We start from the raw sequence: 18,479 nt of genomic DNA, 5'->3' as shown, positions 1-18,479 counted from the left end.
GCAATAGGAGGACAATGCCGCCCTGCAGGCAGTACTGGCATTTTTATCACAACACTAAAGAAAATGCTGCAGATAAAACTGTAAGAGGGCAGAGGAACGGTGAGCTAGCCACCAGGCAGGACTACATCTATTGTATGGGGGACTAAGGCCGGTAAATATATTGGGGGTACAGATGCCAGAAAATCTTATTCACATATATACCTCTAACTTGCCAAATATTATACGTAGTGTTCGGGTAGATGTTGAGCACTGGCGGCGGCTTAATCTCTTCCCAGTAATCTGTTCCCAAGGATTCTCTATACTCTACAATCGTTCCCTATATTATTGTCTAGAGGGCATATTATGGAGTTTGAAGGGATAATCTGCACCTTTATTTGGAACGGTAAGAGGGACCGTATAGGCCTTGTACAGCTTCAGCAGAGCAGAACTAAACTGTGGCATCAATTTACCCAATGCCATTGCCAATAGCCATGCTGCCCGCCTTCTCTGCGTGAGAGATTGGCTAAATAACAAAGACCCGTATACCAACCCTAAACTGGAGGTTGCTTTCTTGGAAGGCACTAAAGCTGGGTACACACTGGCAGATATATGGGCTGATCAATTGATCGCCCAATATATCTGGTGCCCATCGGCCAGTGTGTGCCAGCGATATGTCCGTGAACGACGTCGTTCACAGATATATCGCGTCGGCTGTGCCGCACAGCCAATGGACAGATATATCTGTAGACATATCTGTCCATCGGCAAGTGTGTATGGGCAGCCAGTGGGAGCCACGGCCGCCTGGAAGATGATGGTCGTTCAGTGTATATAAATGACCATCATCTGCAGATAAATCTGCTAGGTGTGTACCCACCTTCCTACATCTACATAATGGTGTAATGCCCACCCATGTGCAATACAACCTGTTATTAATGACCACTCGTAAGGTCTGGCATCTTTCCCTTATGTATACTTATTCCATCCCCTAATACATAACCCAAATTTTCAACACGGGGATGCATGTTACCCTCTCACCATATGGAACACGCGGGGTACTATTTATACCCAGCAGCTTATGGACACTGCGACGGGGAAGCCACTATCATTTGCGCAGGCGGTTGACAAATACCGAACACTTAATCCCTTTCCTGTAGCTTATCTGCGGGCCCAGCATTATGTGGCTGGTCTCTCCAAGGTGCTGTCCCTAAATGATTACAATAATAATCTGCTGGATAAACTATTAGGACCATATTCATCATGTTAACATTGTAGGATGTGAAACGTTAGTTTCCGTTTCGTGGAAATAGTGGCACGTTTATATTTTAAATATGTTATTTAAATATAAAAAGGGCGGCACTGACATGGAGACGGGGAGCAGTGACCGGTAGGTAAAACAGAAGAAGACAGGGGACAAGGGGGGCAGTGACCAGCAGGCACAGCATGAGGAAATGGGAACCAGACGTAGCAATGATCAGCATTCGTAGCAGAAGGAGACAGATAGGAGCAGTGACCAGCGCAAGGCGAGTGCAGCGGGCTGGCGGCACGGAGGAGTAGCTCCAAGCCGTAGAACAACACAGCACATCGGTGAGGGATCTGAATAGATCCCCCCGCTACACAAGCTGCCGGCAGCATGTGAGGACATTCGGGGAACTGAACGACATCTCAGGATGATGAACAGTTTCACTATCAAATTCCGAAAAATGAAGCAGTGTTGGAGTTTGATGAATCACACAATTTTAACATCCCCAAACTTATATAATTAGGAGTGTGAAAATTATCAGGACAGTTTTGTAACAAGGAGATACGAGAAATACAAAATACATAAAGTTAAAAAAATATTGAAATTAAGTTAAAATTAGGACTTCTTTAGTGATGATGAACAGAGCCCTAAATGAGGGAGAATCCCTCCTATAGGGCAATCTCAGTGCATTATTCATTCTATGTGCTCCTCTACAGTAACATTCATGGAAAACTGGGCTGGCACAATGGCGAGACCGATTCCCATCCCAGACCGCAGAGAACTTGTCGCAGGCAATCGCCACATCTATTAAACTAGTCCCTGCGGTATCATATGTAGAACTTTTCCTAAACATCTTTCACAGGGCGTATCTTTCCCCTCATGGTGGTAAGTCGATTACTTACCCCTATCCCCTGCATGGGCAGTGTTTGGTATCTTGCCAGTGGCAACGTGTTGTGCAAGGGGTACAGGCGCTGTTATTAGTCTTATTAGCCAAAGCTACAAAAGCGGATTCTCCAAATGTGGATGCAGCCCGCTCCCCCCAACAATTCACTTTTTTTCCCCCATATTTTCTGCATGGATTGGGGGAGGCTTCATTACAAAAGGAGAATTTTACTGACCGCGTCTTCGAATAATGAGAGCGCTACATTGATATCCTCTGCCATTTACTTCGGGAGCAGCTGTGCGGCGGTTATGCTCTGGTATATTCTCAGGAGCCCACAAGTGTTCTCAGTAATTCCCAGGTGTAAGGTGATTTTTTACTTTGTACGAGTGTGAGCGGATGGAGCTGGGGAGACGCGGATCGGGGATAACATATTTCCTGCCATTTTAACGTATCCCTTCCCTGACGTTGATTTAGACAATGGTTTTCTTTTATCATATATCAGAGACTTGTGCTTCATGTGAAATGTTGATATTACATCGTATTTTCTCTTTCTGTATCAGTCATGCTTCAATAAAGAAGAAAATGGTGATATTTTAGACTAATTGTCTTGTTGAATTAGCATCACACGTCTGCAAACTTCTAATCACTTCTTCAGCCTATGTAAATGGGGAAAAGGGGTCACCCTGCTGCCTGGTGTCACCGTGTGCCCCACGCTGAGCATGTACCAGGGAAAGCAAAGGACAGAGCAGCCGGGGAGACCAGACAGAAGAGTACAGACAGGCGTCTAAACGGTAAACGCTATCAGCGCTATTCACTTAGCCGTGGGATTTACCCCTCGACTAATTGCCGGGCAAAATCCCTGTAGCGTGGGGAAAGGCTATTTAATTAAATAGCCTTTTTCCTGCGCCGAAAAATCAGGACTCACACGCGGAAACACATGGATTCCGTGTAAACTGCAGAATCAATGTGTTTTTCCCCCACACGCGAGACTGATTTTTTTTTTTTTTTACGCAGACTTTACCTCGCACCTCCATGAGCAGCTAGGTTCAGTCTGATTGTGGGGACTTGCGCACGGGGTAATCCCCACTAATTGAATACCCCCGTATAGGACCATCTCCAGGCAGCCATATGTTCCTGTGACTACAGCTGCAAATATTACTAAGAAGTTTAAAGCCCATGGGAGAAAAATATAAGTTCTTTTTTTTTTATAGGAGAGGTGGCAACAAACTTGTCCATGTCTGTATATTATCTGCAGGTTTACAAGACGCACTAGCACCGTTCCGGGACCTTGTGTATAATACGCTGCTCTCCAGGTTTACTTCATGTATTCTGGGACCTATTTTTGTGGATAATGAAAGTACTTCAAGTGAATTTAAAGATCATCAGGATTTAATTGCATAGGTTTGTAGCTCTTATATATTCTGTATTTATGTCATCATATTTTTGGATTCGAAATATTATATTGATACATTTAGTGTAGATTTCTTAATAGATCTCTGATTTGTTCAACAAGAAAATGTAATAAATCATTGATAAGAGCATTTTCAAGCTGCTAATAATGTTTTCTGTTCCTTGGTTCAGTAATGGCCTTTACATGATTCAAATCTCATTTGCAAAATCACCCAGAATACGGGGTAAATGGTTTTGGGGGCTTCGTACGAGAATAAAGAGGCGCAGTGATGATCCTGACCTAGGCCATACCTGACGGGGGGCTGTGGTAAAACGTAGAAGGATTCTGCGGGTCCCCTAAATAAACGTTTCCCACTCTCCTAAACTTGTTACACATTTTAGTAAGCTGAGAATTCTATGGATCATCCAATAAAGCTCCATTGCTGTGAAATACAGTCAGGTACATAAATATTGGGACATTGACAGGATTTTCATATTTTGGCCTCTATTCACCACCACAATGGCTTTGAAATGAAACAAACAAGATGTGATTTACCTGCAGACTTTCAGATTTAATTTGAGGGTAATTACATCCAAATCAGGTGAACGGTGTAGGAATTACAACGGTTTCTATATGTGCCTCCCACTTTTTAAAGGGCCAAAAGTAATGGGACTATCAACTCAAAAGCTATTTCATGGACAGGTGTGGGCTATTCCCTCGTTATTTCATTATCAATTAAGCAGGTAAAAGGTCTGGAGTTGATTCTAGGTGTGACATTTGCATTTGGAATCAGTTGCTGTCGACTCTCAATATGAGATCCAAAGAGCTGTCACTATCAGTGAAGCAAGCCATCATTAGGCTGAAAAATCAAAACAAACCCATCAGAGAGATAGCAAAAACATTAGGTGTGGCCAAATCAAAAAGAAAGAACGCACCGGAGAGCTCAGCAACACCAAAAGACCCGGAAGACCACGGAAAACAACTATGGTGGATGACAGAAGAATTATTGCCCTGGTGAAGAAAAACCCCTTCGCAACAGTTGGCCAAATCAAGAACACTCTCCAGGAGGTAGGTGTATATGTGTCAAAGTCAACAATCAAGAGAAGACTTCACAAGCGTGAATAAAGAGGGTTCACCACAAGATGTAAACCATTGGAGAGCCACAAAAACAGGAAGACCAGATTAGAGTTTGCCAAACAACATCTAAAAAAGCCATTACAGTTCTGGAACAACATCCTATGGACAGATGAGACAAAGATCAACTTGTACCAGTGATGGGAAGAGAAGATTATGGAGAAGGAAAGGAACTGCTCATGATCCAAAAACATACCACCTCAGCAGTGAAGCATGGTGGTGGTAGGGTCATGGTGTGGGCATGTATGGCTGCCAATGGAACTGGTTCCCTTGTATTTATTGATGATGTGACTGCTGACAAAAGCAGCAGAATGAATTCTGAAGTGTTTTGGGCAATATTATCTGCTCATATTCAGTCAAATGCTTCAGAACTCATTGGACGGCTCTTCACAGTGCAGATGGACAATGACCCGAAGCATACTGCAAAAGCAACCAATGAGTTTTTTAAGGCTAAAAAGTGGAATGTTCTGCAATGGCCAAGTCAATCCCCTGACCTGAATCCGATTGAGCATGCATTTCACTTGATAAAGACAAAACTGACGGGAAAATGCCCCAAGAACAAGCAGGAACTGAAGACATTTGCAGTAGAGGCCTGGCAGAGCATCACCAGGGATGAAACCCAGCGTCTGGTGATGTCTATGCGTTCCAGACTTCAGGCTGTAATTGCCTGCAAAGAATTTGCAACAAAGTATTAAAAAGTGAAAGTTAGATTTAGGATTGTTTAGTTTGTCCCATTACTTCTGGCCCCTTAAAAAGTGGGAGGCACATATAGAATCCGTTGTAATTCCTACACCGTTCACCTGATTTGGATGTAATTACCCTCAAATTAAATCTGAAAGTCTGCAGGTAAATCACATCTTGTTTGTTTCATTTCAAAACCATTGTGGTGGTGACTAGAGGCCAAAATATGAAAATTCTGTCAATGTCCCAATATTTATGGACCTGACTGTATATGAAGCTTTATTAGCCTCAGCACATCATAGGGATGATTACATAGAGAAGACCCCCAGAGACAGCCCCCTCACACTCATACCTATGCCTGAAGACGCTGCAAAGGATTTTAAGATGGTGGTTCGGGGGCAGCGTGAAATTTCATAGTAAAATCACATCAGAGGGGTCTCTAGGTGAGATCTAGACGGTAATATTAGGTTATATTATGTGTATAAATATTACTGCTAGACTAAACCTAATCAGCTTTATGAAACACATAATGGATGAATGCTATCACCCGTCTCAGTTTTCATCAATATTCCAAACGCCCAGAATGCCTGCTCCGCTGAGATACCCAACCCTCAAACCCTCCCGACATACATCTAATTTCCATCTATATGCAAAAACAGCAAAAAGTAAAACCCTAAGTCTCCCTTTGTGCTGTACGGCTGATAGCATGAAGCTGCCCTACAGAGGACACGTGACTAGTGATAGCATGAAGCTGCACTACAGAGGACACATGACTAGTGATAGCATGAAGCTGCACTACAGAGAACACGTGACTGTAGTGATAGCATGAAGCTGCCCTACAGAGGACACGTGACTAGTGATAGCATGAAGCTGCACTACAGAGGACACATGACTAGTGATAGCATGAAGCTGCACTACAGAGAACACGTGACTAGTGATTACATGAAGCTGCACTACAGAGGACACGTGACCAGTGATAGCATGAAGGTGCACTACAGAGGACACGTGACTAGTGATAGCATGAAGCTGCACTACAGAGGACACGTGACTGTAGTGATAGCATGAAGCTGCACTACACAGGACACATAACTAGTGATAGCATGAAGCAGCACTACAGAGGACACGTGACTAGTGATAGCATGAAGCTGCACTACAGAGAACACGTAACTAGTGATATCATGAAGCTGCACTACAGAGAACACGTGACTGTAGTGATAGCATGAAGCTGCACTACAGAGGACACGTGACTAGTGATAGCATGAAGCTGCACTACAGAGAACACGTGACTAGTGATAGCATGAAGCTGCACTACAGGGGACACATGACAAGTGATAGCATGAAGCTGCACTACAGAGAACACGTGACTAGTGATAACATGAAGCTGCACTACAGAGAACACGTGACTAGTGATAACATGAAGCTGCACTACAGAGGACACGTGACTAGTGATAGCATGAAGCTGCACTACAGAGGACACGTGACTAGTGATAGCATAAAGCTGCACTACAGAGAACACGTGACTACTGATAGCATGAAGCAGCACTACAGAGGACACGTGACTAGTGATAGCATGAAGCTGCACTACAGGGGACACGTGACCAGTGATAGCAATAAGCTGCACTACAGAGAACACGTGACTAGTGATAACATGAAGCTGCACTACAGAGAACACGTGACTAGTGATAGCATGAAGCTGCACTACAGGGGACACGTGATTGTAGTGATAGCATGAAGCTGCACTACAGAGGACACGTGACTAGTGATAGCATGAAGCTGCACTACAGGGGACACGTGACTGTAGTGATAGCATGAAGCTGCACTACAGAGGACATGTGACTAGTGATAGCATGAAGCTGCACTACAGGGGACACGTGACTGTAGTGATAGCATGAAGCTGCACTACAGAGGACACGTGACTAGTGATAGCATGAAGCTGCACTACAGAGAACACGTGACTGTAGTGATAGCATGAAGCTGCCCTACAGAGGACACGTGACTAGTGATAGCATGAAGCTGCACTACAGAGGACACATGACTAGTGATAGCATGAAGCTGCACTACAGAGAACACGTGACTGTAGTGATAGCATGAAGCTGCCCTACAGAGGACACGTGACTAGTGATAGCATGAAGCTGCACTACAGAGGACACATGACTAGTGATAGCATGAAGCTGCACTACAGAGAACACGTGACTAGTGATTACATGAAGCTGCACTACAGAGGACACGTGACTAGTGATAGCATGAAGGTGCACTACAGAGGACACGTGACTAGTGATAGCATGAAGCTGCACTACAGAGGACACGTGACTGTAGTGATAGCATGAAGCTGCACTACACAGGACACATAACTAGTGATAGCATGAAGCTGCACTACAGAGAACACGTAACTAGTGATATCATGAAGCTGCACTACAGAGAACACGTGACTGTAGTGATAGCATGAAGCTGCACTACAGAGAACATGTGACTAGTGATAGCATGAAGCTGCACTACAGAGGATACGTGACTAGTGATAGCATGAAGCTGCACTACAGAGAACAGGTGACTGTAGTGATAGCATGAAGCAGCACTACAGAGGACACGTGACTAGTGATAGCATGAAGCTGCACTACAGGGGACACGTGACCAGTGATAGCAATAAGCTGCACTACAGAGAACACGTGACTAGTGATAACATGAAGCTGCACTACAGAGAACACGTGACTAGTGATAGCATGAAGCTGCACTACAGGGGACACGTGATTGTAGTGATAGCATGAAGCTGCACTACAGAGGACACGTGACTAGTGATAGCATGAAGCTGCACTACAGGGGACACGTGACTGTAGTGATAGCATGAAGCTGCACTACAGAGGACATGTGACTAGTGATAGCATGAAGCTGCACTACAGGGGACACGTGACTGTAGTGATAGCATGAAGCTGCACTACAGAGGACACGTGACTAGTGATAGCATGAAGCTGCACTACAGAGAACACGTGACTGTAGTGATAGCATGAAGCTGCCCTACAGAGGACACGTGACTAGTGATAGCATGAAGCTGCACTACAGAGGACACATGACTAGTGATAGCATGAAGCTGCACTACAGAGAACACGTGACTGTAGTGATAGCATGAAGCTGCCCTACAGAGGACACGTGACTAGTGATAGCATGAAGCTGCACTACAGAGGACACATGACTAGTGATAGCATGAAGCTGCACTACAGAGAACACGTGACTAGTGATTACATGAAGCTGCACTACAGAGGACACGTGACTAGTGATAGCATGAAGGTGCACTACAGAGGACACGTGACTAGTGATAGCATGAAGCTGCACTACAGAGGACACGTGACTGTAGTGATAGCATGAAGCTGCACTACACAGGACACATAACTAGTGATAGCATGAAGCAGCACTACAGAGGACACGTGACTAGTGATAGCATGAAGCTGCACTACAGAGAACACGTAACTAGTGATATCATGAAGCTGCACTACAGAGAACACGTGACTGTAGTGATAGCATGAAGCTGCACTACAGAGGACACGTGACTAGTGATAGCATGAAGCTGCACTACAGAGAACACGTGACTAGTGATAGCATGAAGCTGCACTACAGGGGACACATGACAAGTGATAGCATGAAGCTGCACTACAGAGAACACGTGACTAGTGATAACATGAAGCTGCACTACAGAGAACACGTGACTAGTGATAACATGAAGCTGCACTACAGAGGACACGTGACTAGTGATAGCATGAAGCTGCACTACAGAGGACACGTGACTAGTGATAGCATAAAGCTGCACTACAGAGAACAAGTGACTACTGATAGCATGAAGCAGCACTACAGAGGACACGTGACTAGTGATAGCATGAAGCTGCACTACAGGGGACACGTGACCAGTGATAGCAATAAGCTGCACTACAGAGAACACGTGACTAGTGATAACATGAAGCTGCACTACAGAGAACACGTGACTAGTGATAGCATGAAGCTGCACTACAGGGGACACGTGATTGTAGTGATAGCATGAAGCTGCACTACAGAGGACACGTGACTAGTGATAGCATGAAGCTGCACTACAGGGGACACGTGACTGTAGTGATAGCATGAAGCTGCACTACAGAGGACATGTGACTAGTGATAGCATGAAGCTGCACTACAGGGGACACGTGACTGTAGTGATAGCATGAAGCTGCACTACAGAGGACACGTGACTAGTGATAGCATGAAGCTGCACTACAGAGAACATGTGACTAGTGATAGCATGAAGCTGCACTACAGAGGATACGTGACTAGTGATAGCATGAAGCTGCACTACAGAGAACACGTGACTGTAGTGATAGCATGAAGCTGCACTACAGAGGACACGTGACTAGTGATAGCATGAAGCTGCACTACAGAGGACACGTGACTACTGATAGCATGAAGCTGCACTACAGAGAACACGTGACTGTAGTGATAGCATGAAGCTGCACTACAGAGGACACGTGACTAGTGATAGCATGAAGCTGCACTACAGAGAACACGTGACTGTAGTGATAGCATGAAGCTGCACTACAGAGGACACGTGACTAGTGATAGCATGAAGCTGCACTACAGGGGACACGTGACCAGTGATAGCATGAAGCTGCACTACAGAGAACACGTGACTAGTGATAACATGAAGCTGCACTACAGAGAACACGTGACTAGTGATAGCATGAAGCTGCACTACAGGGGACACGTGATTGTAGTGATAGCATGAAGCTGCACTACAGAGGACACGTGACTAGTGATAGCATGAAGCTGCACTACAGAGGACACGTGACTGTAGTGATAGCATGAAGCTGCACTACAGAGAACATGTGACTAGTGATAGCATGAAGCTGCACTACAGAGGATACGTGACTAGTGATAGCATGAAGCTGCACTACAGAGAACAGGTGACTGTAGTGATAGCATGAAGCTGCACTACAGAGGACAAGTGACTAGTGATAGCATGAAGCTGCACTACAGAGGACACGTGACTACTGATAACATGAAGCTGCACTACAGAGAACACGTGACTGTAGTGATAGCATGAAGCTGCACTACAGAGGACACGTGACTAGTGATAGCATGAAGCTGCACTACAGAGGACACGTGACTAGTGATAGCATGAAGCTATCACTAGTCACAGGGGACACGTGACTGTAGTGATAGCATGAAGCTGCACTACAGAGGACACGTGACTAGTGATAGCATGAAGCTGCACTACAGAGGAAACATGACTAGTGATAGCATGAAGCTGCACTACAGAGGACACGTGACTAGTGATAGCATGAAGCTGCACTACAGAGGACACGTGACTAGTGATAGCATGAAGCTGCACTACAGGGGACACGTGACTGTAGTGATAGCATGAAGCTGCACTACAGAGTACACGTGACCAGTGATAGCATGAAGCTGCACTACAGAGGACACGTGACTAGTGATAGCATGAAGCTGCACTACAGAGGACACGTGACTAGTGATAGCATGAAGCTGCACTACAGAGGACACGTGACTAGTGATAGCATGAAGCTGCACTACAGAGGACACGTGACTAGTGATAGCATGAAGCTGCACTACAGAGGACAACACGGATGAACTGATGTACAAGAACGGCAGACAGGAGTGTGGTAAATGGACAATCCGAGGTCAGAGCCACAAGGAGGTTGCACATCTCCAGAGGATGATTCACTGACACAGATATAACGGTAGAGACTGATTTAGTGACACGCACGTCTGCAGAGGATGATTCACTGACACAGATATAATGGTAGAGACTGAATCAGTGACACGCACGTCTGCAGAGGATGATTCACTGACACAGATATAATGGTAGAGACTGAATCAGTCACGCACATCTGCAGAGGATGATTCACTGACACAGATATAATGGTAGAGACTGAATCAGTGACGCACATCTGCAGAGGATGATTCACTGACACAGATATAATGGTAGAGACTGATTCAGTGACGCACATCTGCAGAGGATGATTCACTGACACAGATATAATGGTAGAGACTGATTCAGTGATGCACATGTGCAGAGGATGATTCACTGACACAGATATAATGGTAGAGACTGATTCAGTGATGCACATGTGCAGAGGATGATTCACTGACACAGATATAACGGTAGAGACTGAATCAGTGGCATGCACATCTGCAGAGGATGATTCACTGATACAGATATAATGGTAAAGACTGATTCAGTGATACATCTGCAGAGGATGATTCACTGACACAGATATAATGGTAAAGACTGATTCAGTGATGCACATCTGCAGAGGATGATTCACTGACACAGATATAATGGTAAAGACTGATTCAGTGATACATCTGCAGAGGATGATTCACTGACACAGATATAATGGTAAAGACTGATTCAGTGATGCACATCTGCAGAGGATGATTCACTGACACAGATATAATGGTAAAGACTGATTCAGTGATACATCTGCAGAGGATGATTCACTGACACAGATATAATGGTAAAGACTGATTCAGTGATGCACATCTGCAGAGGATGATTCACTGACACAGATATAATGGTAAAGACTGATTCAGTTACTCACATCTGCAGAGGATGATTCACTGACACAGATATAATGGTAAAGACTGATTCAGTGATGCACATGTGCAGAGGATGATTCACTGACACAGATATAATGGTAGAGACTGATTCAGTTACTCACATCTGCAGAGGATGATTCACTGACACAGATATAATGGTAGAGACTGATTCAGTGATGCACATGTGCAGAGGATGATTCACTGACACAGATATAACGGTAGAGACTGAATCAGTGGCATGCACATCTGCAGAGGATGATTCACTGACACAGATATAATGGTAAAGGCTGATTCAGTGATACATCTGCAGAGGATGATTCACTGACACAGATATAATGGTAAAGACTGATTCAGTGATGCACATCTGCAGAGGATGATTCACTGACAGATATAATGGTAAAGACTGATTCAGTGACGCACACCTGCAGAGGATGATTCACTGACACAGATATAATGGTAAAGACTGATTCAGTGATGCACATCTGCAGAGGATGATTCACTGACACAGATATAATGGTAAAGACTGATTCAGTGATACATCTGCAGAGGATGATTCACTGACACAGATATAATGGTAAAGACTGATTCAGTGATGCACATCTGCAGAGGACGATTCACTGACACAGATATAATGGTAAAGACTGATTCAGTTACTCACATCTGCAGAGGATGATTCACTGACACAGATATAATGGTAAAGACTGATTCAGTGATGCACATGTGCAGAGGATGATTCACTGACAGATATAATGGTAGAGACTGATTCAGTGACTCACATCTGCAGAGGATGATTCACTGACACAGATATAATGGTAGAGACTGATTCAGTGACGCACATCTGCAGATGATGATTCACTGACACAGATATAATGGTAGAGACTGATTCAGTGACGCACATCTGCAGAGGATGATTCACTGACACAGATATAATGGTAAAGTCTGATTCAGTGACGCACATCTGCAGAGGATGATTCACTGACACAGATATAATGGTAGAGACTGATTCAGTGATGCACATGTGCAGGGGAGGGATAAAGAGGGGGTTCTTTTGAGAATAATGAGGGGGATAATGAGGGAGGTAATGAGGGGGGTAATGAGCGAGGTACTGAATGTGAAAAATTGATGATGGGTAAGTTAAAGCTTATGAAGGGAATAATTATAATGTTTGGGTTTAATTAGAGAGTTTGTAATAATGAGGCTGATATATTTTATAATTATCAGGAGGTTAATAACTGCAGAAGTAATTATGATGGGGAGTAATAGGGAGGAATTGTAGCTTTCTAATGATGAACAAAGGGAAATAAAAAAGTGAAGCCAGGCAGCGAGGTAAGAGGGGGATGAGGGGGAAGAGGTGTAAGAAGGGGGGGTGGGGGTAAGAGGGGTGTAAGAGGGGGAAGAGGGGGGTGAGGGGGAAGAGGGGGGTGAGGTGGAAGAGGGGGTCACGTCTCATCAGGCTCAGTCATAGGTCCCACCCCTCCACACTCAAGTCATAGGTCACGCCCCTCTATGCTCCAGTCATAGGTCACGCCCCTCTACGCTCCAGTCATAGGTCACGCCCCTCTATGCTCCAGTCATAGGTCACGCCCCTCTACGCTCCAGTCATAGGTCACGCCCCTCTACCCTCCAGTCATAGGACTCGCTCCAGTCATAGATCCCGCCCCACCAGGGTCCAGTCATAGGTCCCGTCCCACAACACTTCAGTGATAGGTCCTGCCCTACCAAGCTGCAATTATAAGCTTTGTCACCTACCACACCCAAGTAAAAGTCCTGACCCATCACATCAGTAGAACCTCTTTCAGACATATCCAAAAGCCCGAGAATTTGCTGGGACGTGCAGAGTCAACCCGGGTCCTGCTTATGTCTAAATGGATCAGACTCAGGTTGACAGCCCCAGGTCCATGATCCAGCAATTGACCAGGGTTATTCCCAGGACCTGCAACCCAGGTCAGTGTCCCGGCTTATGTCCGAGTGGCCTAGAAGGAGCTGATTGGCTGTTCGGGGCTGCCTGGGGCTGTTAGAGATGACATCAGGGAGCTATTGTCAGAGAAGTGACACTATGTAGCTCAGTTAGAGCAGCTGCATCACACTCATTTGCTGTGTAAAACAGCAAACAATGAAAACAAGGCGCTCCAGGCTACACGTGTGTACAATGCAGTCTCCACCCTTCCCCAAGCACATGTCACCACAACGATTGCATGAACTAATTTTTTTGAGCCAAAAAAGCATCCCTATTTAATGACGTCACACTGAATGCCAGGGCAGACACGCATTGTGTGTGAAAGGGGGCGACCTGGGAAAAAGGCTGGTCTGCGGTGTAGTGTGAAAGGGCTTCTCCGAGCTGGGACCAGAGTTACACCCATGTGGAACACCTTGGTCGGAGCCGGGGATTTGCTGGGGTGTACATGTCTGAAAGGGGTATTACTGTAGGTGAAGATCAATACGTCAGCATTCTCTAGCTGTTATTAATACTTCTTTATATAGATGCCATTATAGAGCACCAGGGCTGTGCCACTTCTCCCATGTAAAACTGATACTTTCTAACCTTCTGAGCCGGGCAGAGGGAGATGTCAGCCAGTGGTTGAGGTGGGAGAGACCGGTGAGCTATTTTACAAGTTAATTAGTAAAGGGCTCCGGGTCACCTTGCACAGCCTCCCCCTGGCCATCCGTAATGCGCAGTGGTTTGTCCCCTCCCCTCGCTGCAGCTGTTGAGTGTGTGGTGGGGGGGGGGCGGGGGGGAGCTGGATGCCGCCGCCTCCCACTGCGCATACTTTCTGGGTACTATAGTGCACCATAGTCAGTGAGTGGGCACTGCTACGCACGCCTGCAGCTAGCTGGATGCACAGGTAACGGGCTGATGACAGATACCAACAAATCAGGTGAGTGACGTTCATATAAGTGCTTAAATAGAAAAAAGAAAATCACTTTTACACTATCATATCCCCTTTTTCTTTCCTTTTATGATGGGAGTCTTACTTCCTAAAAAAGAGGGATGTTGAAGGCCCTGAATACACACTGTGTTGGGACATACATGACTGACGGATCACTGAGAACCATAACTGGAGGGCTCTGAAGAAAGACGACCGGAAGAAGTTCGGATCAAGTAACTTTATTGAATAATTTTTTCATTTTCATTTTTGTTTTAATTTGAACTTTTTTTCTTTTTGATCACCTATATGAATGACACTCACCTGATTTCTTTGTACTTCGGGTCTGATTCAGAGCAGCTCGCTCGCGCTGTGCGTTCACAAGTGGCCCGATGTTCTGCGTAAGCGCACACTTCGTTCTGCGCATGTACACAATGCGATCGCAACCCTCTCGCTCGCCCAGCAAAGGCAGCCCAGGGTAATGAGTGACAGGAGAGGCCGTTTATGTGTGGTTACAGGGGCAGGACACTAATAACGGGGGTTGGAGATGTGAACGCAGGCATGCCTGAGTGTTTCAACGCCATTTTAGAGGCGTGCATAATTATCAGGCAGCGTCATAGTACACGTCACTGCCTTTTTTTACACTGATTTCCTCGCAATGCTTGTGGTAGGGTAAAGCAAACGCAAGCACTGCATCCGATGGTGCTCGATGTACCAATGTTTTAATACACTTCCTGGAGATGACGTGTTGCTGGTGGGCGGCTCTGCCTGTGCAATTGGGCGTACGCTCAGACAAAGTGGCCGTTCGCATGGTGGACGTGCTTATGCCTTGGCGAGCGTTCGCTTCCCGTGGCGTCACTGACAAATTTGCATACGCATCCAGCGAGCATACGCAGATAGTGAGCGAGTCTGAATCAGACCCTTTACTCGAGTTATTGGTGATGTCTCCAGAGTGGAAATGGCGCGGATAGCTAATTTCTAGCGCATTTTGACTGTATTCACTTGTTTGCTCGCTTGTAAGTTGCTGGCAGATGCCGGGCAGTATATGCTATACAGCTCACATCACATCGCATGTCATCATTAGGGGCACGGACTCAGGATGCATTAGATGGGGGGGGTGTCGCTGGTATATCCTCCCTCACACTTCACACATCCAGAACACAAACTAAGGACGAGATAAACACTGCGGGATCTCCATACCTTTCCATCAGTAGTAACGGCAGCAAACACCGTGGAGGAATATGGTGCCCAGGCAACGTCTCCGACTGCCGAATTCAGGTCAAACACAAACATAGGCGTCCTGGGAAGATGAAACATGCGTCACTATCACTACAGCTATGGAATAATCTGTCACATAAACAGATGTGTCCACATAAGCCGCAGTCACACACAGAATATAGGCATGCAGATACAGCCGCAGTCACACACAGAATACGGGCATGCAGATACACCCGCAGTCACACAAAGAATATAGGCATGCAGATACACCCGCAGTCACACACAGAATATAGGCATGCACATACAGCCGCAGTCACACACAGAATACAGGCATGCAGATACACCCGCAGTCACACACAGAATATAGGCATGCAGATACAGCCGCAGTCACACACAGAATATAGGCATGCAGATACACCCGCAGTCACACACAGAATATAGGCATGCAGATACAGCCGCAGTCACACACAGAATACAGGCATGCAGATACAGCCGCAGTCACACACAGAATATAGGCATGCAGATACACCCGCAGTCACACACAGAATATAGGCATGCAGATACAGCCGCAGTCACACACACAGAACATAGACATGCAGATACAGCCGCAGTCATACACAGAGAATACAGGCATGCAGATACACCCACAGTCACACACAGAATACAGGCATGCAGATACACCCGCAGTCACACAGAATATAGGCATGCAGATACAGCCACAGTCACACACAGAATATAGGCATGCAGATACACCCGCAGTCACACACAGAATACAGGCATGCAGATACACCCGCAGTCACACACAGAATATAGGCATGCATATACACCTGCAGTCACACACAGTATATAGGCATGCAGATACACCTGCAGTCACACACAGAATATAGGCATGCAGATACACCCACAGTCACACACAGAATATAGGCATGCAGATACACCCGCAGTCACACACACAGAATATAGGCATGCAGATACACCCGCAGTCACACACACAGAATATAGGCATGCAGATACAGCCGCAGTCACACACAGAATATAGGCATGCAGATACACCCGCAGTCACACACAGAATATAGGCATGCAGATACAGCTGCAGTCACACACACAGTATACAGGCATGCAGATACACCCGCAGTCACACACAGAGAATACAGACATGCAGATACACCCGCAGTCACACACAGAATATAGACATGCAGATACACCCGCAGTCACACACAGAATACAGGCATGCAGATACACTCGCAGTCACACACAGAATATAGGCATGCAGACACACCCGCAGTCACACACACAGAATATAGGCATGCAGATACACCCGCAGTCACACACAGAATATAGGCATGCAGATACACCCGCAGTCACACACACAGAATATAGGCATGCAGATACACCCGCAGTCACACACACAGAATATAGGCATGCAGATACAGCCGCAGTCACACACAGAATATAGGCATGCAGATACACCCGCAGTCACACACAGAATATAGGCATGCAGATACAGCTGCAGTCACACACACAGTATACAGGCATGCAGATACACCCGCAGTCACACACAGAGAATACAGACATGCAGATACACCCGCAGTCACACACAGAATATAGACATGCAGATACATCCGCAGTCACACACAGAATACAGGCATGCAGATACACTCGCAGTCACACACAGAATATAGGCATGCAGACACACCCGCAGTCACACACACAGAATATAGGCATGCAGATACACCCGCAGTCACACACAGAATACAGGCATGCAGATACACTCGCAGTCACACATAGAATATAGGCATGCAGACACACCCGCAGTCACACACACAGAATATAGGCATGCAGACACACCCGCAGTCACACACAGAATATAGGCATGCAGATACACCCGCAGTCACACACACAGAATATAGGCATGCAGATACACCCACAGTCACACACAGAATATAGGCATGCAGATACACCCGCAGTCACACACACACAGAATATAGGCATGCAGATACACCCGCAGTTACACACACAGAATATAGGCATACAGATACAGCCACACACAGAATATAGGCATGCAGACACACCCACAGTCACACACACAGAATATAGGCATGCAGATACATCCGCAGTCACACACACAGAATATAGGCATGCAGATACACCCGCAGTCACACACACAGAATATAGGCATGCAGATACATCCGCAGTCACACACAGAATATAGGCATGCAGATACACCCGCAGTCACACACAGAATACAGGCATGCAGATACACCCGCAGTCACACACAGAATATAGGCATGCATATACACCTGCAGTCACACACAGAATATAGGCATGCAGATACACCTGCAGTCACACACAGAATATAGGCATGCAGATACACCCGCAGTCACACACAAAATATAGGCATGCAGATACACCCGCAGTCACACACACAGAATATAGGCATGCAGATACACCCGCAGTCACACACACAGAATATAGGCATGCAGATACAGCCGTAGTCACACACAGAATATAGGCATG

At 45.8% G+C, this 18,479-nt stretch overlaps 1 protein-coding gene across 2 annotated transcripts in view; it reads right to left on the bottom strand.

Annotated features, from left to right (window-relative positions):
• Positions 1–18,479, bottom strand: part of DNAI1 (dynein axonemal intermediate chain 1) — a 385,067-nt gene that overhangs the window by 144,318 nt on the left and 222,270 nt on the right. For both annotated transcript variants that reach the window (XM_088461607.1, XM_088461608.1), the window contains one exon: positions 15,945–16,044. In XM_088461607.1, the coding sequence (XP_088317733.1) occupies positions 15,945–16,044 (100 nt within the window). The remainder of the gene's footprint in view (positions 1–15,944; positions 16,045–18,479) is intronic.

The sequence above is a fragment of the Taudactylus pleione genome, unplaced genomic scaffold (assembly GCF_031769625.1).
Source record: "Taudactylus pleione unplaced genomic scaffold, aTauple2 ptg001078l, whole genome shotgun sequence".
Taxonomy (NCBI): Eukaryota; Metazoa; Chordata; class Amphibia; order Anura; family Myobatrachidae; genus Taudactylus; species Taudactylus pleione.
The sequence above is the reverse complement of the archived record's forward strand: the minus strand, read 5'-3'. Positions and strand labels throughout refer to the sequence as shown.